This window comes from Sander vitreus, chromosome 10, assembly GCF_031162955.1.
Source record: "Sander vitreus isolate 19-12246 chromosome 10, sanVit1, whole genome shotgun sequence".
In the NCBI taxonomy this organism is placed as follows: domain Eukaryota; kingdom Metazoa; phylum Chordata; class Actinopteri; order Perciformes; family Percidae; genus Sander; species Sander vitreus.
In genome coordinates, this window is record NC_135864.1 from 8,277,212 (window position 1) to 8,303,562 (window position 26,351).

At 38.8% G+C, this 26,351-nt stretch overlaps 1 protein-coding gene across 1 annotated transcript; it reads right to left on the reverse strand.

Annotated features, from left to right (window-relative positions):
- Positions 1-1,109: 1,109 nt before the first annotated feature.
- On the reverse strand, positions 1,110-26,351 carry glrbb (glycine receptor, beta b). Its single transcript, XM_078261327.1, has 9 exons — positions 26,230-26,351; positions 23,890-23,996; positions 20,855-20,922; positions 14,141-14,367; positions 12,858-12,940; positions 9,667-9,807; positions 7,255-7,407; positions 4,033-4,325; positions 1,110-1,406 (listed from the first exon to the last, which is right to left on the reverse strand). Exons 1-9 carry the CDS (start codon positions 26,349-26,351, stop codon positions 1,110-1,112), a joined length of 1,491 nt encoding a protein of 496 aa, XP_078117453.1.

Consider the following 26,351-nt stretch of genomic DNA (forward strand, 5'->3'; position numbering starts at 1 on the left):
AGTTGGGTGATGTTAAACAGTACATTTGTTGGAAAGGTGGCAGTGTTACATAACCATCTGAACAGGAACAGTGTTTCACATATCCATTTATCTTCTCAAGAGCAAATCATAAGAATAACATTTTATAAATACATATATATATATATATATATAAAACTTCATATATATTTTTATTTTAAGATTTTATTTTGATAAACATGCAATTTTTTTTAACATGCAATATAATTACATTGTTACACTTCGCAATGAAGCTTAAATAAAATGCTTTAACTTATTACACTTGCAGGCAGACTCCCACTTGGCAAGGAAGTGAAAAATCAAATAGCTATTTACAAATGCTCTTTTATAGATCTGTGCATCTTCTAATTGGTTGGTACGGATTCAATCTTTTGTGGGTTATATCTGTATTAACCCTGTATTAACTCCAAATCCTGTATTAACCTCTCAAGTACAATTAACAATAAATTAAGTATTTCAATACAAGATGCTATATATCCATTTTAGGTAAAGAAAGATTAAATTAGAATCATTATTTAATACAAAAATGATGATAGCCGTATATCTGTATGTAAATATAAATGTGATAATAATAATAATAATAATACATTTTATTTTCTTCTCACGATTATTTTGTATGGGTATGCTTCACATTTCTCTATGAGTGCGTTTACATGCGCACTCATGCACATTCTCGCTATGATCTGGTTTTTGGAGTATCCCGGTTATCTGTCGCACATGTAAACATCATATTCTAGTTTTAGAAACCTGGATATGCTAGCTGGAGTACTTTGATAGAAACCAGGATACCTTGGCATTTAAACATCTTATCCAGGTTAATGAACATTCTTTGTTAGTACCAAAAGTAGTGGCTAAGATGGTGAGAACGCCTGCAGACAGACGATCAGAAACCTGGATTCTGTAATGATCATGTATACTGGGATATGAATAACCAGAGTTTTCAGGATAAGACTCAAAACCAGGATACTAGTGTGCATGTAAACACACTCAATGGTAACTTTGGAATTCAACTTTTTGAATGTAATCAGATTAATAAAGCACTCACGGGAGGGAAGTGGGGGAGTGAACAATACAAGATCATTTCAAAATAATCACAAGTATACGGACCAATAAACGACGTTGAAGAAGAGAAAGGAGAAAGGGAAGAGGGCTCGGGCGTACAGGTCAACCCTTTTGGCAGCAGAGGGGATGACTGGTTTCGGAGGAGGAGGTTTCTTGTTGTTCTTGGCGTGGGATTTGCCGTGAGCACTGGCGATATCGATGGGCTTCCCGTAGCAGTCAAAGTTTGACAGCTCAAAGTCCCGCGGGAGCGAGCCCACGATGCTGAAGTCGTTGGTCCGCAGGTCTGATTTAGAGGTGCACACCTTCTTACAGCGAGTCTCCGCCACCTGGGTGCAGGAGAACAACATGAGGGAAAACAGAATTGATCATTAAATTCTGCAGCATTTCATATGAAACGTATAAACCGAGATACGATTAGTCTAATAGTCTGAAAGTGCTACTGGCCGCCCCTGAGGCAGCATAACCAGACCAAAGTGGTTTAATAATGACCGACTCAGCAGTGGACTGGGATTGTTGTGCATAGCGCCATGCACTCTGTCTAGTGGTACTAACAAAGATTATTCCATCCTTCAGAATAAATGATTCTTTAGGAAACTACAGTGGTTCTTGACTTTATTTAACTGTTAATTCAGTTAAACCTCATGCGTGAGGCAAGCGTGGCTGGTCATCATAGCGACACCGCAGGAAACTGCCGTGACCTAACGCGACACACACACACACAACGTCGAAGGTGTGTCGTTTTTGATTCTCGGCATATGGCTGTTAGCACAGCCAGAAGACAATTTTGGTTTCAAAAGAAGCTGGAGGCAGCAAAGAAACACCGCTGGCTAAACTATTTAATAATGGCGGATTTGTTCAGGACACCCCCGTCTGTCGCTAGCAATGATGACGCAGTGATTAGAGACAACCTAACGGTAGTCTGCAGGTTTTCACGTCACCTTTTGGTATCACCTCAGCTCGCTTGGAACCTTAACGGAGGCGATACTGAAAAAAGTACCTGTTAGCTAGTACCAGGTACTTTCTTTTTCATAGTGGAAAAACAAAAAAGGCGAGTAGAGTCCAAGCGAGTCGAGCAGGTACCATGTAATGGAAAAATGCCATCTGTTTATCAATCTACTGTGTATGTACTGGATGGAGAGATGTACAGATACATGGATAGATATGTACACATAGCACCACAACAGATGGCACAGACATCCACTGAACCTTTTTTGAACCACAGCCATCTGAGAGTCTATTCATGTCTGTCTGTTTATTCACTATTAATCAGTTTTTCAATCTTTCTGTCAAGTGGGAAGAGTTTAAGAGTTGACCAAACTCTCTCTCTTGTCCTTGGTTAAAATCCATGTCCTCTCTTTATAGATCCCTTGCTGGTTGACCAAACTGAACAAATAATCATGTAGAAACTGACTCTGCAACTCTACAATCATACATTGGAAAAGAACAACTGAATGCTCCACTTTCAGGCTACTGTTCAACACATAAAAAAGTGCTGTGTGCATATAGAGCAATTGTGTCTTTGAGATGTCACATCCACTCAGCAGGTAGGAATCATCTAAACTGTGAGGAACATTTAAATAGGACTTTGTTGGACTCGGATTAAAAACAGACCACACTTTGAAAGCCCAGTAAAGGAGCTGTTTTATCCTGAAGCTTGGACAGAACTCAAACTGATAAATCAAAACTACTTTTATTTAAAGAGAAAAAATAAATAATTTTGGAGCCAAAATTAGATTTACTTTGTGCTCTACATTGTTGCCTAATATGATAGCTGTCTCATCTGGAGTCTTGTAACTCCTCCACACCCTCTGTGTGCTATCACAGTGGACAAACAGTGCTAATATAAAACTATCAGCAAAAGGATGTAGTTTAATGTCGTCCAAAAAAAAATCCTTTTCATCAACTTCCCTGAAGGCCTGTGGGGTGAACGGGATGTAATCAGACTATAGATGCTTACTCACTGAAGTCATTAAGCTCATTAGAGCTTCATTATTTTGATTTGGTTTTGACAATAAAACCTATTAAACCTCAATGGAATAATGTAATCCCCTCAAACCAAATATGGTTCGGACAAAGGTAGACTCAGAGGTAAATGAATTTCAATTAGGCATACAATTGAAAGACCCATAAAACATACTGCATGCCTGATGTGCATGTTAAGTGTCAGACTTGAGTCGTGACTAAACTGTGTTAGAATTCTTAATGATTGGATTTCTGTTTTGCATTTAGATTAGATCTCTACGCCTCACTGTTACAAATCTGCCTGAGAATATTTGATCTGTAATATACATTTTGTCATTGTGTGTTCCTATAGGTGGGAGCTTACTTATCATATACATAAACACAGACATATAAACACCTCCTTACACAAAGCAACACAAAATTGTAAATTGTTTTGAAGATTATGTTTTGGCATTTTACCTTTGTTTTAGATAAAGCGACAGTGTGGATACATATATATATATATATATATATATATATATATATATATATATATATATATATATATATATATATATGTGTAGAAGAATATGTGTGTCAGAGGTCGTACGCCTCTGGAGCAACTAAGGGTTAAGTGTCTTGCTCAGGGACACATTGGTTGATGTATCACAGTGGGAATCGACCCAGGGTATCCCACACCAAAGGCATGTGTCCTATCCACTGCACCATTCGTACCAGGGATGTTGCAATCATATAGTATAAGTCTTAACCAATAGGCCAACAGGAAACCACCAAAACATTTTTTTTATCATGAGGAAGATCTCAATTGGCCTTTTACACTTAATGGATATTGAAAATACTACTATCACTGTAAAGAGGAGATTCCGCTGATTCCATGTGTATGAAGTCTGCACATTATGGTGTGACTGAGTATGAATATACAGTAACTCTTGTAATCTATGAACACACACAAGCAAACACACTTAAGTTATCAAAAAAAGATCTACTGACGTGCAAGGTGCTGACATGCAGCGGCGTCCCTCCGGTCCCGTTGACCGCGTTGTTCTTGGCAGTGGGGCTCTTCCCTGCAGCCTTCTCCTTGGATGCCATCTTGGCCTTCTCGGCCTCGATGCGCTTCGGGCTATTGAGCATCACTTGAACCACAGCGTACTCCACCAGTGAGGCGAAACCAAACAGCAGGCAAGCGATGAGCCAGATGTCGATGGCCTTGACGTAGGACACTTTGGGCAGCTCCGATGCCAAGGAGGTGCACTCCGAGGACAGAGAGAGCACCGAGAGGATGCCTAAACGAAGAGGAAAGTCAATTAACCTTGTCAGTCTGCAAAGTTAGAGGAAGTTGGATGAAAAAAAATTGAAATTCTAACTTTTCCCCTATCTATGATTAATACATCTTACTTCAACACTTCCTGTAATCTACTTATCTGATCAAAGAATAGGTAAAACACAGCAATAAATCTGACCAGGCATTCAATGTCAACTTCTGGTACTTGACAGTTTTTAATATTTGGTGGTACAGACACATTTCGATCGGTGCCAAAAAAGTAATAGCAATACCTAGCTAATCATGTGATAGAGTTTAACCATGATTGTCAACATATACCAACGACATAAAACAAATCAACTCGTGAAGCCTAGATGTTTGATCCCACTGAGGAAAAGCATTTGATCCACTAACTGCTGGGAGAACAAAACTATGCATTTCCTCTTCAAAGCACAAAATACTCCTCCAATATGCACAAAAGCTGTAATAAAATGCTCACATCCACAAAGGGTTTCTGAGAACATGACTGCAATTAGATATTCATGACCCTTCCTTTACCTCCTTTATTAGGACATCTCCAAGAGCTCAGACAGCCTCTAATAGCAGTAATTTCAATTTTTAATTTTTTTTTTTCTCTCTGATAGCTGACAGGATTACAGGTTTAGAGATTCCCCCAGCACAGCAGCAACTCTTTTAAGCTACAGTAGAAATCATTGAAACCACGGTCTTCAGATGGTATTATAACCACCACTGAATGGCTTTACTCCCCTTTCCCTTCCTATAATGATTTTTTAGAGAGATAATGTACAATGGAATGAACAATGGGTTTTGCCTCAAGGCCTCAGTACGGTCACTCATCAAGGATGGGTTCGTACAGGGTTCACAATTTATAATCAAACTGTTCCTTTCACACTGGTAACAAACTGAGCATTGTCATCCTAAAAAACGCCCACCTATTATCCATGAAAAAAAGAAAAACATGAAAGGTGGCGATACTACAATAGCTTTGTTTGCCTTGTTCCCCAATGACAGACTCAGCTGCGTGTACAAAATAAACCTGGACTTTGAATCAGACAGAAAAATTCAAACTCAAAAAATTGCTTATTTCTGCATTTAATGCAATGGTAAACCCCAAAACACACATTCTCAGTTAAATGAACACATGGGCACATATACACATGGACACACATAAATGCTCACACACAGAGAAGAGCAATAAATGAGTGTCATCCCACACCTAAATGTTGACTGACCTGGACTGATCCTATTTAGAGAGAAGTCAGAGGAGGCTTCCAGGAGGAGTTGGAGTGATGATAGGATGAAAGTGGTGATAAACAACTGGAGGGAGGATGGAGGAAAGGAGGCAGTGGACGACTGGAGGGGGATAACAATGGATTATGGTATCCATGCAGCCCTGCACACACAGAGGTGCCCGCGTGATACTGTATTTGTGGGTGACACTGACATATTATACACAGGTTCAATTATGGTGGCGTAAGAAAAAGTAAAAAATGGAATGGTCCTTTTTCCAGCAAACACAAGCTTGGTAAAAATTGTTAATATTGTATGTCAATTTTACCATGTGCAGTATCAGCCTGCATGTATGGGAAATATTACGTATGAAACACACAAATATATATAAAAATATAATACTTTGTTTGGTGACATAAGAAATGGAAAAAAATAAATTATGAAAATGGTAAACAATGATGTGTTGATAAAAGTGTACTTTAATAAGGTATAAGTACAATCTATAAGTCTTCCATTTGGACCAAACAAAGTGTCTGAACCTAGTTTGAGAGTTTCTGCCCCTTTTCCATCATGCAGGTAAGGCTAGGACTGTGCCAACAACCAACACCGTGAGGGAGGCACAAGAGAGACACTAGAGAAGCTCACCTGTGATTTATTCAGTGTGTAAACAAAAACACCATAAATTAAGCACTAGCAGTACTGAAGCATTCTAGCATCTCCTCTGGGCTCAGGCTAACAGTCTAGTAACCTATCTGGACCTTCTTCAAGTTAGATAGATTGTGTGCTTTTGCGGTTTGGAAAAACAGCACTGCTCCTCAAACGCCTCAGCACACCCCTTCAATAATTTGGGTTAATGGGGATCAGGTGTACCTCGTTGGCCAGCTGAGTGTCTCTCAGTCTCCTGAAACCCTCTTGTTGGTCACACTGATTAACATAAAGATTTACCAGAAACACAGCATGTACTTGTTCCCAGCCATTAGCTAAGCTTTGTACCGGCATATTTTAAACTTGAGTTGAATTGAGTAGCTAAAGCTTACGAAATGTTGTTAAATAGTTTTGTCAGTGGAAATCTGTGTATGTGACTAAAAAGGCATCACATCACAGTTCAACAGGAAAAGTTGCAGGCTAGAAAACTGAATCCAGTGCAGTGGTTTGTTTTAAGCATTTAGGTAGTTTGATGTGAATGTTGGCAGATCGATGACAGACGTGGAAATCAAACCTATTAGCATAAGTGCTGTTACTGCACTTAAATGGGCTCAAATGCCCATGTATTTAGACCTACACTAGATAAATGCCTCCTAAAAGCACTAACTTACTTAAAGCACCACTGTGGCGGTTCCCATCTGTCAATTACAGCTATAGTCAGTGATTTATGACATATAGAACAATACTGGACATGCCACCCTGCTTGATAGATAAAGTCCTTCATGGTGTCAAAGTGAATGATGTTGTCATGATGGAGATGATTGGGGCCACAATGTCAGTGATGCCTAAGAACATTTATTTGTTCAACTTCAATTTTTCCCCCATGGATCAAACCTGATAACAGCACCTCAATAAAATTGCTCACCCACCCCTCTTTTTGATCTAACGTCCAACCATGCACTCAACCCTGGTTGAACAGCACAAGGAATAATTACAAATCCTGTGTTTTGGTAAATGTTAGTGGAAGGTAGGGGAATTGATCAAATACTCCTTACCCAAAGGCACTCTGGCGGCACTCGCATCAGGGTTGATCCAGAAGGACAGCCATGAGAGGACTACGATGAGCAGCGTGGGGGCGTAAACACCCATCATGTAGAAGCCAACCTGTCTCCTTAGGGTGAAGATAACCTCTACACAAGTGTAGTACCCTGCACGAGAAAGGCGATAATGGTCAAATATGATTAAAATAACTTCAGTAAGAAACACAGCTTACCATAAAATAAAAAAAATGAGAATCAGGCAGAGTACATACGTTACTGGCATCATACATAATTGTATTCCAACAAAATACAAACAGCATATAGCTCCTTTTAAATAAGATTATTTCATATCAATATCTCTTTGGAATTACAAGGTGGCAGATTTGAAAAAAAATTCCTGACTCAGCTGCTTGTAATTACGGCCTGAACAATATGCCATGAACACAGCATCAGACAACTTGGGTCAATTCAAAGATTTTGGCCTATCGTGACTTATTTCGGTCTAGAAATGTTAACTTCTTGCCCCTGATTGGAAATAGAGCAGTTTTGAGAAATTGCCCTATAGTGACTTGGTCTATTAAATCTGTATTAAACATTTAAAGGAAAGCTAGCAGCCAGGTTAAGTCCTCACACAGCTGTGTGCACCATTAGTAATAGAGAAAACTAAAAAGAAGTGAAATAAAAAGGTCAATGGGCATAAGGACTTTAACATCATTTTTTGCTAACTTTGTTAAAGCTTAGACCAGTTTGAGCACTCCGGGCAGCACCCCAAAAAGCACTGCTTTCAATTTAAACATGTCTATTATATAGGAGACGTGGATCTGTCCTCTGCCAGTTACTATTTTGTAGTGGATAGGAACATGTTCCTGTTTAGAGAAGGTTCTCATTCTTAACAGTACAGCGTACATTTCCATTAATAAATGATCAATTCTACCTGATCCATCTCTACTGGAAATGTGGTCTTCATTAGTCAAGCTTAAAGAAGTATGGAATAAGCATCATTATGCTTCAGACCTCCTACAGCCGCGTTGTGTTTCTTCTCTTTGAGGCTGGTTGGTGGGTCCAATGGGGATGGTAGAGTGGATGGGCTGAAGTAATATTTAACTAGCCCAGGGATCTCTGGGTGAGCTTTATACGGCTTATAAGGGCTGTCTGTGTTGCAGAGCAGGCTCAAACCAGTCGTACACAGAGGTGATCTTTGTGTCTGGCCAGGTTGCCGTGGTAACCCGTTAAAAGGCTGACTCATTGCCAGCAGTGTGCCTCCAAAATGCGAGAGCACTGAGGTCATACCAGCTCTGTTGGCTGATAGAGATTTTCCATTTCATATGTCGTTTTACCCTTACATTGGTCTGTATACATGTATGGCACAGAACCAGGACCTTTTTTGTAGTTTTTCTTCTAGGCCAGAGTTGACATGTTGTACATTAGTCTGAGTATGTTCAAGTGCATTGTAGCAACCTCCACCCAACATCTTGGAAATATCTATGTAGACACCCACAATTTCATAAAATTGTATAATGCAAATCAGATTTCCCATGCAAAGTGTGACTGGTGCTTACTGATAATCCAAGAACAAGACCAACTAAAGAAGTAACCAAATGGTTAAGATAGACAGGTAAATACATTTGACTTGAACTATTCTGCTGATTGACAAATTGGTCCTAACCAAGACAAATAGTAATGTGCCAACAGAGGCAGGGAAGAAGAAGAATGCCAATAAACATAAATGTATGCAATGCATAAAATTACAAAATTATGAAATACAAAATGACCCCAGCTTTACCAAATTGTTTGTGCAAACTTAATCCTTAAAATTACCCTGTTTCAAACTTGATGTGGAGCTTTCTTAAAGCAAACACTTGAACTTGAAAGAAAAGGAGTAACTAATGACATTATCGATTCATTATTTCCATTCAGTTGTGCTTGGGCCAGTCGTGCATGCTGGCTCACTAACACATCTGAATGGGATAGAAATATTAAGCAATGATCAGTGAGTCTTGTGGTTTTCCTGCTGTGACAACTTTTATATATATATATATATATATATATATATATATATATATATATATATATATATTCTATACATTGTTTTTTTAAGGAAAGCTCTGCATATTATACCTTTACATTTGGGGGAGAAAATGAATGAATGGATGCAGGGAACAGCACTGAAATTGAAACCTTGTTAAACTTAAAGACATAAGTAAGTGGTTGATGGAAATGCTGGAAAAAGTAAGTTAACTGGTTCAAAATATTTGCTGTAAATTTTGAGCAGTACCAAATTCAAAAGGGGGACCTAGCTACTTTCGCCTAAAACTGGCTAAAAGGAGTATTTTGAGTAATTTAATACTATTTACTTTTCTCATCAGCATTTTCATAACTTCATGTTTAAAAATATGTAATAAACTGGATTGAAGACAAGAACAGTACCTGTTCCAGAATAGAATTTGGTGCAATTCCCATAATCAATATCTTCTTGTCTGATATCAAACTGTGGCAGAGCGATGGCGTCCATTTGCACTGGGTCTCCTGTTTGCCACATAAACCGCAGGTCGTCTGTGGTGTAGCCAACTGGATGAAAGAGGTACAAAGGCGCACAAAAAGTGAATACATGTATACATATACACTGTATGTATATAATATATACATACAGTGTATATGCCCACAATATCTGCCTGCATGTTAAACACACACAAAAACAGAAACATACAGTCAGAGCATAGAAATATAACATTAATGCACACAGACTCGCAGAAAACTATATGTCTCAGCAGTCGGGTTAGCCATTAGAGGCTAATGGCTTTAAGTTAATTCACTTATTCAAGTCTAAACTGCCTTGTAAACAAGATGCAATAACAACAGTCAAGCTCAATTAGCTGTTAGGCTTTCACAATTCACACTATTCCAGTGGGTTTCAGTGACCATAATGTTGTTGCTGTCTCTAGGAGAACGAAGTTGCCTAAAGCTAATGCAAAAATAATTTTTACTAGATCCTATAAGAAATTTGATAAAGAGGCTTTTCTTGGGGAACTTAATAGCATTCCTTGGGCTAATGTATGTGATGTTGAGGATGCTGAACTTGCTTTAAAAATGTTCATGGACTATTTTATGATTATTGCTAATAGACATGCCCCTTTCAAGAAATTCACTGTTAAAGCCAAAAGTGCTCCGTGGATAGACGAGTCATTAAAGAAACTAATGATTTTGAGAAATGATGCCAAGAATGTTGCAGTCTTATCAAGTGCACATGATGATATAAAAGATTATCGCAAATTAAGAAATCAGGTCTGCAAAATGAATAGAGAAAAAAAGAGAACTTATTATCAACAGAGAATTTCTGAAAGTGGTCAAGATAGTAAAAAAATATGGAAAGTTCTGAATGAAATCATGGGTAAAAAAACAGCTCGGACTTCTTCCTTTGTGGAACTAGATGGTGCGTATTTAACCAGACCACTTCATATTTCAAATTATTTTAATGATTATTTTATTGACAAGACCTCCAAGCTCAGAGAAAACATGGACACTACTGTTAAATACAATTCAGAAAAGCTTATAAGAAATGGTTTCATGAGGGGAAAAAACTGTGCTTTTGAATTTCATGATATTAATGTTGATGAAGTAGAGAGATTGTTGAACTCTCTGGAAGCTGATAACCCTGCAGGTGTAGACCATCTAGACTGTAATCTGTTAAAAATATGTGCTTCATACATTTCCAAATCTATTTGTCATATTTTTAATAGAAGCTTAATCAGCGGTGTTTGTCCAACATTATGGAAAGAAGGAAAGATTTTTCCTATTCAAAAAGACAAAAAGTCAACTTTTAATGGTCCAAACAGAAGGCCTATTAGCATCTTGCCTGTACTTAGTAAACTTTTAGAAAAAATGGTGTCTGTGCAAATTCAAGATTATCTTTCAATAAATGGTTTAACATCTATGTTCCAACATGCATACAGAGCTGGTCACTCTACTGGTACCACTATGTTACAAATGTCTGATAGCTGGCTGACATCAATTGACCGGTCGATGCTTGTGGGCACAGTTATGCTAGATTTCAGTGCTGCTTTTGATGTGATTGATCATGATCTCTTAATTGGTATACTTATTTGTCATGGTTTTAAACACTCAGCTATTTTGTGGTTAAGAAGTTACCTGTCCGGTAGATCACAGAGAGTATATTACAGTGGCACTTTTTCAAACAGCAAGGCGTTTGAAGACTGTGGTGTTCCACAGGGGAGCTGCCTAGGGCCTCTTCTTTTTGCAGTTTTCACCAATGATCTTCCGCTTGCAATTGGGCAAGCAAGTTTAACAATGTATGCAGATGATTCTACCCTCTATTATGCCGCATCTACATGTTCTGAGCTTAATCAGGTTCTATCTAGGGAGCTCAACATCGTACTTAATTGGATAAAATTAAACAAACTTGTGCTAAATGCATCAAAAACAGTCTGCATGGTATTTGGCTCTAAACATAAATTAGCACATGGGCCTAAATTGAATCTTGAAGTTGCAGGCCAATCTATAAAACAAGTAAATAAAGTTAAGCTTCACATTGACTCTATGGTTACTAAGATGGGAAGAGCAGTTGCCACTACAAGGAAATGCTCACCATTTCTACCCTCTTCTTTACTAAGGCAAATTGTTTGCTCTTTAGTTCTATGCCACTTAGATTATTGCTCAGTAATCTGGTCATCTGCCTCAAAAACCCTACTTAGAAAACTTCAAGTAGCACAAAATAAATCTGTAAGACTTGTTCTAAAGTGCAATTTTAGGTCCAATGTAGTTAAAATGCATGAACGTCTTAAATGGTTGAGTGTTGAAAAAAGATTATTAGCCAGTCAGACACCATAGTCAGACACCATCATTTATTTTTGATAACATAAATTACAGTTCAGATATCCACACTTATTTAACAAGAGGAGCCAGTAGGGGGCAGATGATGTTACCTTTACCAAAATCCAATAACTTGAAAAAAACTTTTATTTACAGAGCAAGTTATCGTTACATTCGTTTTATCACAGGAAAGGAGCATTTTAAAAAGAAAGTTAAATCTTACCTTCATTTAAATTATTTATTATGAGGTTTCTGATTGTCTTTGTCAATGTTAGCCACCTTAATGTTAGCCATGTAATATATGGTAATATATAACTTTGTTTTCAAGATATTTCTCTATTTGCTTGGTTTGTTATTGTTTTCATTTAATTTTATTTGTATTTACATTTTTTTTTTGTTTTTTGTTACTTAGTTTTGTTGGCAGACATTGTTGCATGTATTTTCTTTTATTTTCTTTTATTTCTTTTCTGTATATGTTATGAAATGTTTTAATATTGTTTGACTAAATGTAGTGTTGGACCCCAGGAAGACTAGCTGGTCTTCTAGGCGTCAGCTAATGGGGATCCTTAATAAATACAAATACAAATACACAACAACCTTAAAATATAATGAGTTATATATACACCAAAATTACTATTTTATAAAAACAACTATATTCCCAAATCATAAATACTGTATCTCCCAAATACCAATAAGCAGATGTGTTAAAGTCCAACTCAAACCACATTGACAGAGCAGATACATGGTGTGTGATTGGTGGTTTAAAGTGATATTAAATCGGAAAAACTCACAGCTTTCGAGTTGCATCTTACACCTCTGTGTGTCCATGGGGAACAATGTCAGATCTAGCGGACAGGAAAGGGTGACGGACAACCTGGAGGAGAATGAAGAAAATTCTGTTTTCAGGTTTTCATTATGCTGTGATTTTGTTACCCTCTGATATCCATACACTCGCACAAAAGCCTTATTTGCATGCCACTAGTATTACTTTGACTCAAAATACTCAAAATTGCAGACATATTCACAAGGATTATCTCTGGAGACGTATGAAACCTAACACAGCAGAGTGTCGCTGTAGCCCCAACTAGTTTATATTGATGTGCTATTGAAAAATTGAAATGTTTTTCTGCCAAATGCTACAGTTTGCATGTCAACAATCTCGTAATACTTTAGGAATTTCACTCTCGCAGCCCGCAGCCTCAATGATTCTTGACCCAGAAAGAAAAATAAATAAAGACAAACCCAGGAAATGCTTGAAAATATGGGAAACAAGCCTTCCCTTACTGATTGAGTTGCACACAGGACTCAAATAATCATTGCAGATTTGCAGTGCATTAAGAACACAAATTATCAATTATTACATTATCACATTAGGGTCTCCAGGGAAGAGTCCTACGCAACTAGGCCTTAAATCATATGATTGCTGCATTGATCAACAGCAATATGTTGATTTAGGAGTTGTTTTTTCTGTAAGTGGACTTACAATAACTCCTACAGCTTTGTTTATCTCGTCTCCATTTTTCTGTCACTATTTTTCATAAATGTAGCCTTGTAACTACATTTAATTCAAAGACGGAACACTGAAAAACTGACATCAGCAAACCAAAATGAACCAAGGGAATTAAAATGTATCTTCATCATCTGCTGTGGGTGGAGACCTTTCTGTACCTAACAGTAAATCATGTGATTAAAGGTTCAACGTAAGATATGCGGTGAAAGGCAGAAATTATTTGCAAAGTTTTGAGAAGATAATTTTACCAGTTTATACCTAACCTTTTTATACAAAGGCCTCATACGTAACTGTTGGATGATACTGTGTGGATGATTTTTTTTTTTAAATACTCTAAAGGTGAAGTGACATTTTCCTGTAACAATTCAGGCTGTTCACATTCACCGTTTGTACTACCTACCTACTAAAAGTAATGCACTCGTATAATTCGCATATAACCCATGTAATCGTCAGCCAGGACATGCAGAGCTGCCTCGAAGGAGGAAGTCAGGCGACGTAGTATAAAGAGTGTTTCACACATTTGAACAGGGAAGACAATGAAAAAAATCAAATCAAATACATTACCTCATACTGATGAGGACGTCCCCGTTACGGAAAATGAAGAGAAGAATGTTCTCCTGAGTAACGTCATGAAAGTTGGCGCTCTTCTCGTTAGCGAAGAACAGGTCAGGTTTCCAGAGACATTTGAACATCTTTGGATCAACAGTGAGAGAATCCGACTTGAAGTCCTGCGGTAGCTTCAGCCTGGGGTCGTTCCAGCGCTGCCGCAGGAAGATGTTGACTCTGTAATCCTTTTAGGCACAACAGACAAACATAGATGTGGTTAATGTCTGTATCATGTCAGTACTATTGGACAGACATTAGGTGCTTTTAAAGGGATTAATGACCTCTCTTACATTAATGGGATTCAGTTAATGCTTATTTTCTATTCACATTTTACATTAAGCTTTAAAAAGAAAGGTGCACAGATGGACGGCATCTCTGTTAGCGATCCCTCTCCATAACACTGAATGACATTATATATACTGCTCTTATACTCGTGCAGTTAAAGAATAAGAAAAAATCTTCCTGTTAGTTACTTTTCCTAGGATACAGCTGTTCCACCTTGACAGGTTACATTTTCTACTTCTTTCAAGTCATTGACAAGCAACATGTTCTCACAGTAAACACTTGAACATCAACAGACCACTTTAACGTGCCAAGTGACATTTTAAAGCTGCAGCCAACACTCTCATCACATCTACTTTAAAGCAGTCAACATACAGAAAACACAGTCCAAGGGTCAAATGTTATCGATACATCGACATGTGATACTTAATGCCTCATTAGAGAGCTTATTAGCGAAATTTCCAAATTCTTGTTGGTGGGAAAGTATCACTCAGTCTGGCTTTGGGATGTTGTTTTTTTGTGCCCGCTTTGATGGCATGCCACAAGCTGTTCTGGGACCAGGTGTTAGGAAGGACTCATAATGCTGAGTGTGAAGATGGATGACATGTCAAATAAGGCTGCCAAAATACCAGCTGTATGTGTGTGTGTGTGTGTGTGTGTGTGTGTGTGTGTGTGTGTGTGTGTGTGTGTGTGTGTGTGTGTGTGTGTTCCTGGGTAAACAATTTACTTCCACATTCATGCCTTCATTGTTCCCAATTCTTGGGAGGAATATTGTTTTTTGTTTTCACTGCAGCAGCTTATGTATAGTCTGATAAAAGCCGACATTTGTCATTGCTTTATGCTTTGCACTCAGGTGTTTTTAAATTAAAAACAGTGCCATTTTTCTTATATAATGAGAACACAATGGATTGGAGGTGTTCATGAAATCAGCAGCAGGGTCCTTAATGGACCATGATAACATTCACGTTACCACAAACCACACATGTATCAAAGATTGGATAAGGGATTCAAACATGGTGTTGCATTTATTACACTGACATCTGCCTAACCAGCTCATTGCATCCTATCCCCATTTCCTATACACATGCATGTTATTGTCTCTCTCTGGTTAAAAAACAAAACAATTGACCTTGTAGTTCAAATTGTTAGTAGTTTGTCAGTATAGTTTTAGAAAGTCTGATGCTGTTGTTTCCTCTTTAATGGATGTTTGGGTCACATGACCTGCAATTCCAACTTTTGCCACAATGACAGAAATCATCAAACCCCTCTCTGAGTGCCAGCATTAAAGGTGCTGTAGGTAGGATTGCGAAGATTCAGGACTTCTCAATCCCTCCCCCCTTTCTGCTAAAGCCCAAAACTGTCTCCTAAGCCCCTCCCCCTACAAGAGAGAATAAATGTGTGTGCATGAGCAGTGATTGACACGCAGTTAGACACCCTCCCTGGCCCTGATTGGTGCATCTGAACAGGGAGCTGTGGATTTTTGCAAATGCTACAGGCCAGGGATGGACTGGGGCTAAAAAACACCAATGGACTTTCTCCCAAATTGGCCCATTATCCGGCCATTCGCCCCTAGCCGTGCGCGACAGACACTAGCCAGGATGTCCTGATACTATGCCACAATACTGGAGCCTATCAGACAAGGTATTCACAGCAAGTAACATCTCAAAACCAATGATGATAATTGGGGTTGTGTTTATTAATGAATCCTCAGCCTTCAAATAAAAACAAAGAAATGTACAATGCTATTACATCTGCATTGAAAATAAAATACAAATAATGAAATGTCACTGGCTACAGAAACCCCAAATTACACAAACTTGTAATTATAAAACAGTACAGAGTATTACTGACAACACTTTCAGAGATAAAGTAGGCTACTTGCTGTACTTGAACATCGGGATTAGATATATTGTAGGCCTATACCAAAACTACACTGAGAGTGTTAGTTAATATATACTATAACTTATAACTATTCAAATATAATGTAAGCAAATTTAATGTTGGGGAAGTAAAAGTTTCTTGAGAAAGGCACTATTCTGAGGATGTCCTTCTCTGTGGCCATTAACATGAATGTTTCCAGGTGTTCCTGAGAATTTCTGCTCCTTAAGCGATTCTTAATTCTAAATGACTAGGCCCTATCTAGTTTGTCTGTGAAGCTTTCACAAACAACCAGCAGGTGTTTGCCAGTTCCACAATGGTAAACACAAATATGAAAGACAAGGAAAAACGTTTAATGTTTCAAATTAACCTAACAGAAATTATTAAACACGTTAAGTTTGACAGCACTAAATGGCACGGTAATTTTCATAATCATGATGCACACCCATGTTGATAGCTGACTATGCAATTCGCTAAAATAGGGATAAAGGCAGCCTATAATAATGTGTCCTGCTCCTGGCACTTACCAGTACCTCTTGCTGATGTGAAATTAACTCTGCTATCTGACCCTCATCATGTCCCTCTGTGAGCTTTTTGCATTTTTCTGCATCAGTCTCGAGAGACTTGGCCCTCTTTTCTTTGAATTTTTCCCATCCACCTTTCTCCTTACGTTTTCTACTAGCCATTGTCACGTCCAATGATTTGCCGATTTGCCGGCAATTCGATTTCGACCTTCAGTAGGCCTACTCTTCTTCTTCAGTTTTACACGTAGCATATAAGTGATCGTATTAGTACACCCTGCTGTTGGCTGTTAATATCGCTTTATTAGACTGTTTTTGTGCCGACGGCCGTCCAAAGTTCTGGACTTTTCCCGAACGCACAGATTGTCAAAACAACTGCGCTGTTTGTTTATTCAGAATGGAATGGGTCACAAATGGATCCGAATGAAGAAACATAAAAAAAACTTGACCCTAGCTCCCTCATCCGTATAGTGTGGGTAACAGATTAAGGCAGCATGCACGCACTGGCCGACAACAGTGCTGAAGATGGGGGAGACACGATGTAGCACAGTTTACCTCACACTCAAGTCAGTGCAGGGCATGTACACATGAGCTACTGGAGAAGCTGGAGAGGCATAGCTTTCTCCCCACCGAATTAGGCTAATAAAGTAATGATTAAAAAAACACAAATGCTTGATCGAGGGCCCGGCCCGAGGATAGTGGCGGAAAATATCGGTTATAGTTACAGCCAGGTTTGAGCGTGAGAGACAGCCAGCTGACCTAAATGTGGTTTTACAGTGCATCTGTTCTTCATGAAAGTACATTGGGTATTATATTTTTTTGTTTCTGCACTATGGTACCTTTATCTCCAGTAAAGCATTCTGCTACACACTGGACTGAACTGCCTGTGAATTTACTCTGATATACAGTAATATTACAAACAAGAGTTAGACTCCTGTCCTTTTTTCCTTTCTGCTAAGCTAGAAAGACACTTCCCACACTAAAACTCTTCCTCTGGACCAAAACAGCACATATACTAACTTATTTAGATGTTTTTGCATACGTTAGACCCAACATTGTGCAAGTGTTGATTATATAATTTTCATATGAAACTAAATGTCATACTGTATACATCTAGTATACACAGTGCATACACAGATAATTTTCCTGGCAAAAATGCACAACAAATACAATGTAGGATTTATCCATGTAATTTATAGTTGTATAGTTGTGGTATGCTGATGCACAATGTCTACAGTATGAGGAGACAAGAAACCACATGAAAGGTTTCCTTCTTCTCTATTGTATATGGATTATAAATAGGCAGGAACTATTTCAAAAACTCAGCCAGCACTGTTTTATACACAAAGGTCTTAGGATGGTTTATAAATTCAGCTGTAATCCAGAATGTGCTTTATTTTCCTGCCAGTAAACATTTTTTGAGAGAAGGAGCAGTGGTCAAATTTTTGATATCTCATTTTGGAAAGCCAGCCCTCATTTCTATACAACCTAATTTTAGACTCAAATGTCCAACTAGTGACAGCACAAATAGCTACTGCTGGCTCTTCTCTGTCTGACAGAAACGCAAGCCAATTCCCACACCTTTGCCTTTCTGAAAACCAGACAAGGAAATATATCTTCCCTCTGACTCGCTATCAAGCTGCCTGTACTGCATTTGATTCCGGAGAGATTTAGCACAACCGCTCTTTGAATCAGCGAGGAAAACTCAAACTGAGAAGCAGTACCAAAAAAAAAAACACACACAATTTATTTCATTTCACAACATCAAATTAGTCATCCTCTCCTGATGGATACAATCATAAAGTGAAAATAGATATCTTAGTGGATGTGAGGTGTTGTATGGTCTAGGGATGTGTAAATGATGAGAGAGGATTTTCTGAGAGCAGGTACCCCACAGCGTTATAAATGGAATGGTAGAGGTGAACAGCTGTCACTTCGTTCTCCTCCTGGATTCGTTTTGAAGCTTCCTCACTTTCATTTTCTTTCTGTCCTTCGCTGGGCGTCCAGGGGGACGAGGGAAGACAGATTTGCCATCTGGGAGTCCCTCATCTCTCTTTCTCTGGCTCAGTCTTGGCTCTTGCTCCTTCTCGATCCTATCTCTTTCCTTCTCCTGGCTTCTCTTTCTTGTTATTTTTCGCTATCTTGCTCCTTTCACTTTTTCTCTGCTTTTCTCTTACCTTATCCCTTCTACTTTATATAATTCATTCCCCTTTCCTCTTTCTTATTTTTCTTCCTCCAACCTCCACAGCTCAATTTCCTAATTCTGTTATTCATCTTTGGTCTAGTGCTTGGGTATGTCTTCCTTCTCTGTTCCTCTTCACTTTACTTTTAGCTTCCCCCCTTTTTTTCCCCTAACCTTTGTTCTGACTTTCTTTCACTGTCTTTTACTTTCTGCTACTATCTCATCTTCGTTTTCTTCCTCAGCTCTTTTCCACCTTCATTTTTCCTGTCTCTTTCTCCTCCTCTTGCCTGCTCTTCATTCCTTATTTTTCTTCATTCTCTTTGATTGTTTCTTTCCTCTTCCCCTCTTATGTCTTTTCTTCCATCATCCGTGCAACCCCACAATATGTGTTTTAAGGATTTTATACGTTCAGCTTTTATCATCATAATTGGTCTGTAATTGGTCCTGGTGAGAAACTCTCCACAGGAAGATTTTACACACGGACACACTCTACTGATCCAATGCCAAAAGAGATAGTTCCAGAATATGTTTTCATGCAGCTCCAATTCCAGGATATAGGATCTAAGGCTTTGCTCAGAGTGCCACCCCTTATGAAATGAGGTAGGAGAACATTGATCACTGCTTTGGACTGATCCAGACCTGCAACAGGATTCTGGATGCCAATTTCTAAAACCTACCGTAGTACTAGTCTCTGTTTTTGTGAAGACTGATTCCATAACTATAATTGGATTGCTCAGGCAAGACAAATTATTATAATGTCTTGCAAGTATTTGAGGCTTGTGTGCTGTACTCTGCTTTTTATGTTTAGCTGTTTTGTTTGAGGAGTATGCAAGTTATATTTGCTCTCCATTACAACGTGTAGTCCTCTCTATCTGGCATGGAATTGACCATTGACCAGACAATGCCAGGATGTTTAAAATGTGAATAAAATGGAATTTGCGAGCAGCGCTGCATTGCCAGCCGTTTGACAGCTTTTGGCAAGCACATCATGTCACGTCATTTCAGTTGTTAGTTCAGTTGTTTTTGTTAAACAAAGTTTACAAGTTTACAAGTTTATTTTATGGTATGTTTTGAAAAAAATCAAATTGCTTAACCATTTTGATTGTTTTCTGATGTTCTGATGTATTCTGATGTTAATAGAAAAAAAACATTGCACTGCAATTAAAGGTCATAATTTCAGACTCAAGTTTGAATTGATGACCCATTTTGTAACTAACAGGAAGTTTTATTAATGTGGTTTTGATTATTTTGTTGAGAATGTAGGTTTTGTCTTGGAATAAACCCCCTGGGTTGCATCCTGTAAAGCTGCTTTGCAGAAGAGTTTATGAGACAGAATCAAGTCAAACTGCGGATTATGTCACACTGCACTGCATTAATTTCAATATCCTTGTCACATTATTGAACACATTTACTGAGACAGAGACACTTAATGTGTGTTGGCTCCTCCCAGCAGCTTTAAATTAAAACACGGCGGTAAGCCAGGCTCATTAGAAACCTTGAGGAATGTTCCCATTATTGTTTCCTAAGTGAGTCGACCCAGCGCTGTCCTTGAGTTTAATCTGTTCACTAGCATTCAAACTGCACTTCTTTATCAGCAATTAAGCCATCAGACAAATGAGGCATTAAAACTCCAGTCTTCATAATGATTCAGTGCTAAATGGTCTGATACCGGATAGAAAATATGCTCATTCACCTTTCTTAAAACTTGTACGATAAAGCAGTTTTCAGCTCTGATCCACTGCATCTGATTGGCAGAAGTATTGATTATCAATGCCATCAGGCTAAAGTGGTATTGAAGTGAATTCTTACCATGGTCGTTTCTTGGATGGAGCCAAAACTGTTGATGAAAATGTTCACTCTGTCTTCTACAGGAATTCCTGGATTTAGAAAAAAGGGAAGAAGAGTTTGTAGGATTAAGGCTGCTGTGTTTCACAGCTGCTTTGCAATGAGAGTGAGGTAGCTAAGTGTCAGTATGCTTTGTAAAACCCTGGAAGTCTTTCTACATATTGTACCTGGTTATGCAATTGATTGTGTTATTGATCAAAGAAAGACTTTATCAACATTGCAAAGTAATGAAAACCACTCTCGTCCTCTCTGCTAAGCTAACACTCTAAACCTATACATATACTGGCATTTCTCTCCACTCAGCCTTTAGAATAAACTATTTAAATCCTTGATGAATGCCGACTGCTCACCCTCCTTTGAATAAACTGTTTCCTATGAGGTGTTTACTGGAGGCTCAGGAGTTTTACAGGATACATTATATCATGAAATTCGCAAAATGAATGTGCAATATCGAGGTGGCATATAGCTTACAACTTGCATGAATTAATTCAACCAAGAAAACTAACAAATATTCAACAAACACTTCTAGTGTTAGCTCAAAATTCTCTATAGGGTCTTTCAAAGCAGCTCACTATTTTATAGGCCTAGGCAAAGTAATGTACAAGGCACAGTTTAGGATGTCATTTGGGAGATTATGACATGGATGTTTATGGACGGGGAGCTTTCAGCCCACCCTGAAATCAAGAGCAGATGTTTGGCTGCTGGACCAGTCGCAGGCAGACAGAGAGGGAGCTGATTGTGCTCACAATACATCAAACATTGAGTCCCAGATACAGCTTTTGCTGCCAAGTGCCAGAGGATGGAAACTACCTGAAGACTGGTAAGACCATCAGTCAGACGTAGAGGTCATCAATCACTTCTTTGTTAGTTTTATTGCTGTCCTCTGTGGGACTGAAAGCCTGGCGCAGTGTGACATTTACAGTACACTGTAAACACTGTAAATATGGATGCTTGGTGGACAGTAAAAAAAAAAAAAAGATAAAACAGTGGCAAATTCTAGAGGCGGAGGTGTGAAAAACAAAATATACAAACTTCACACTGTAATGTACACATACAGGTGCTGGTCATATAATTAGAATATCATGAAAAAAGTTGATTTATTCCAGTAATTCCATTCAAAAAGTGAAACTTGTAAAATGTATACATTCATTCCACACAGACTGATATATTTCAAGTGTTTATTTCTTTTACTTTTGATACTACTTTAGAACGGCCAACTAATGAAAACCCCAAATTCAGTATCTCAGAAAATTAGAATATTGTGAAAAGGTTCAATATTGAAGACACCTGGTGCCACACTCTAATCAGCTAATTAACTCAAAACACCTGCAAAGGCCTTTAAATGGTCTCTCAGTCTAGTTCTGTAGGCTACACAATCATGGGGAAGACCGCTGACTTGACAGCTCTCCAAAAGACGGCCATTGACACCTTGCACAAGGAGGGCAAGACACAAAAGGTCATTGCTAAACAGGCTGGCTGTTCACAGAGCTCTGTGTCCAAGCACATTAATAGAGAGGCGAAGGGAAGGAAAAGATGTGGTAGAAAAAAAGTGTACAAGCAATAGGGATAACCGCACCCTGGAGAGGATTGTGAAACAAAACCCATTAAAAAATATGGGGGAGATTCACAAAGAGTGGACTGCAGCTGGAGTCAGTGCTTCAAGAACCACCACTCACAGACATATGCAAGACGTGGGTTTCAGCTGTTGCATTCCTTGTGTCAAGCCACTTCTGAACAAGACACAGCGTCAGAAGCGTCTCGCCTGGGCTAAAGACAAAAAGGACTGGACTGCTGCTGAGTGGTCCAAAGTTATGTTCTCTGATGAAAGTACATTTTGCATTTCCTTTGGAAATCAAGGTTCCAGAGTCTGGAGGAAGAGAGGAGAGGCACAGAATCCACGTTGCTTGAAGTCCAGTGTAAAGTTTCCACAGTCAGTGATGGTTTAGGGTGCCATGTCATCTGCTGGTGTTGGTCCACTGTGTTTTCTGAGGTCCAGGGTCAATGCAGCCGTCTACCAGGAAGTTTTAGAGCACTTCATGCTTCCTGCTGCTGACCAACTTTATGGAGATGCAGATTTAATTTTCCAACAGGACTTGGCACCTGCACACAGTGCCAAAGCTACCAGTACCTGGTTTAAGGACCATGGTATCCCTGTTCTTAATTGGCCAGCAAACACACCTGACCTTAACAATATAGAAAATCTATGGGGTATTGTGAGGAGGATGATGCCATCCGCCAGACCCAACAATGCAGAAGAGCTGAAGGCCACTATTGGAGCAACCTGGGCTCTCATAACACCTGAGCAGTGCCACAGACTGATCGACTCCATGCCACGCTGCATTGCTGCAGTAATTCAGGCAAAAGGAGCCCCAACTAAGTATTGAGTGCTGTACATGCTCATACTTTTCATGTTCATACTTTTCAGTTGGCCAACATTTCTAAAAATCCTTTTTTGTATTGGTCTTAAGTAATATTCTAATTTTCTGAGATGCTGAATTTGGGGTTTTCATTAGTTGTCAGTTATGATCATCAAAATTAAAAGAAATAAACACTTGAAATATATCAGTCTGTGTGGAATGAATGTATACATTATACAAGTTTCACTTTTTGAATGAAATTACTGAAATAAATCAACTTTTTCATGATATTCTAATATGACCAGCACCTGTATGTATGATTTAATTCCCATAACAGCCTGTGTAAATCAACACCTGTTGAACATGTTTTTTGAGGAAAGTCAGTCAACCTGAGAACATTGGCTTATTGTAACATTGTTGTAGTACATGTTAAATATGCAAGTGTATGTGCAACAGGAAATGAATTTCCGTAAATGTCTCATGCACCATTTATGCGGACACCTGTCTCTGCACCAAGTCTATGAAAGAAATCTGGACCTACATATTCATAGTATACTCGTGTCTTTAATTAGCATGACAGCACCAGAGCAGAAATGTCAATTAAGAATAGACAGAGACAGATGAAGACAAAAAGAGACTTGCCTTTGAAGTTGGGCCTTATTCTGGGATCATAGGTGATCAGTAACCTGTTCAAGATGTTACTGGTTGAATTTTCAGGTACTCGGGCCAAATCCTCAGATGACAGCTGTCTGCAAACAAGAAAGACAGAGAGAGAACTGCAGGCACGATTACATTAGCAGGTCAAATTCCTGTCAGGTGAACAGTGCAGATGAACAGCACACCCACTTCTACTCTGTATACTCTTTGATTAAACTGTAACCTGAGAGAGCTACCAGTTAGGGATTAAATTAGCTTTTGACATTTGAACCATGCAGGCAATGTTGACTGGGGAAGTTGGAATGATTCTCCAGGCAGATAGGGACATTTTTTTTAACCTAGAACAATTATGTAACACCTTGACGTCATTTAGCATCATATTTCTAACAAAGCCATGGGTCTACAGCCCTGAAACCTAAGCACAGCCCCGGCTCTGTGAGGCTGTGCTCAGGTTTAGCTGTGCTTTGAGCGAAATGCAAATGCCAGCCTGATAACATGCTCACAGTGATAATGCTCACATGCTAATATTTCATAGGTATGTTTACCATCTTAGGGTTTTATCACGCTAACATTTGCTATAGCACTAAACACAGTACAGCAGAGGCGTGGTTGTCTAAGGAAATTGATTTTGGTTTCTATGAGGAAATTGTGTCAAATGCTTCATAAAATACAACAATATTATCAAGAAATTTCAGTATAATAAATTTTAGTTGCCTGGACTCAATATATCTGCCATGTGGGTGGCAAAGAGTAAACATGACTTTTCAAGACAAACAGTATATATTTTCAAAAAACAGCTGCCTATTAACAATTACCACCATAACATAAATTGGTGACTTTTAGAGACGTTCAAGCAAACATGATTTGTTGTCTGAGGTTGACTGATGAAAAAACAATGGTACAGAGAGATGGAAAGCGGAGAACAGGATCTGGCAAGAAGAAAGAAGAAAAAGAAAGCCTCCCTGTGGGTGGCAATGATTCTCCTGCCAAAGAATTCCCTCTTCTCAAAGCACTTTACATATCATTATGTAAACCTTATCATGCACTGAGGATGAGTTAAAGTGCTCCATAGGAATGCCGCACTGTGTGTGTATGTTCTGCGGTTCCTCTGATCAAAGTGAAACACATAATTCCCATCCACTAAACCTCTTTTCTTCTCTCTTTTAACAGGCCCTACTGACAACCTCAAGCACAACAGCTAAACTGGAACCAAGTGGTTCCCTTGATCCACAAAGGCATCCGCAGCACTAAACTCGAAATATGTCATACAGCTTACACTTGCCAATACTGGGACTACATCAAACGGTTTCGCCCTCATTTCAAGAACTTTCATTTGTCGAGCCATTTGTTACCATTTAAGGAAGTAGTGGATGCAGCTCTACACAGCATAGAGACAATGGGCAGTCCAAAAGGCATGTTGGGGCATATTGATGTTCATTCTGTTATTAGACATATACAGAATTTACCATGTAGTTTATCCATAACCTGACAACTTCCGTTTTTATTAAACAGTTGCATATGATACTAGACATCTGCAGACCATCAGCAAAGAGTACATAAGGAAATGCTAAGAGTGGCCAAGGTAGCATCAGTCTGATACAGAAAGCTGTGACATTTTTTTAACATTGAAAGGATTCTGTGTTTTTTAACACCACATGCTTTTGGTGTATTTGATGTATTTGATGCCCATTGTTCCTAATTGACTGTTACAGTTTCATATCAGACTTGAGTAGCTCTGCAGTGAAGCAGCTGATGACTGAAAAGTAAGATCCATCAGGTGTAAAATAGACAGAGTTAAGATTTAACTGCTATAACAGAGTTATAGCTTTAACTGAATGCTAAACGGCACCTGAAAAGGTCATTAAAGGGGAACTCCACCAATTCCACACAGAAACGTCAATTTATTGGTCAATGGTAAAGGTACTTTATTCACATACATGTAGCAAAAATCATTCTCTGCATTTACAGCGCCAGGGGACCAAGTCCAGATCTGAAGTGCCTTGATCAAGGGCACTAACTGGAGAACCTAGTACATGTTTTTTGATGGTGGGGGAAACTGGAGCATCTAGAGGAAACCCACGTAAACATGGGGAGAACATACAATCTCGACACAGAAAGGCCCAGAACGACCTAGGATTCGAACCCAGAACCTTCTTGCTGTGAGGCCACAGTGGTAACCATTATGTCCACCATGCTAATGGGGGTACAACCTAGCTAATGGCAACAGTTGTGTAATGTCTGTTCTGACTATACATGAAGCACAGTACGTGTCATGAGTCATTTGCACTGTATGACAGCACATGGTGTGGTTTATCCCATACTTACGATGGACAGTAAACCTGCTTTCCTTTTTTCTTTCCCTTCTTTGTTCCTTTTTCTTTGGCAGATCCTCCCTCTAGACAAAGAGAGAGGACCAGGAGAAAGATGGCAAGCTTCTTAATGCACAT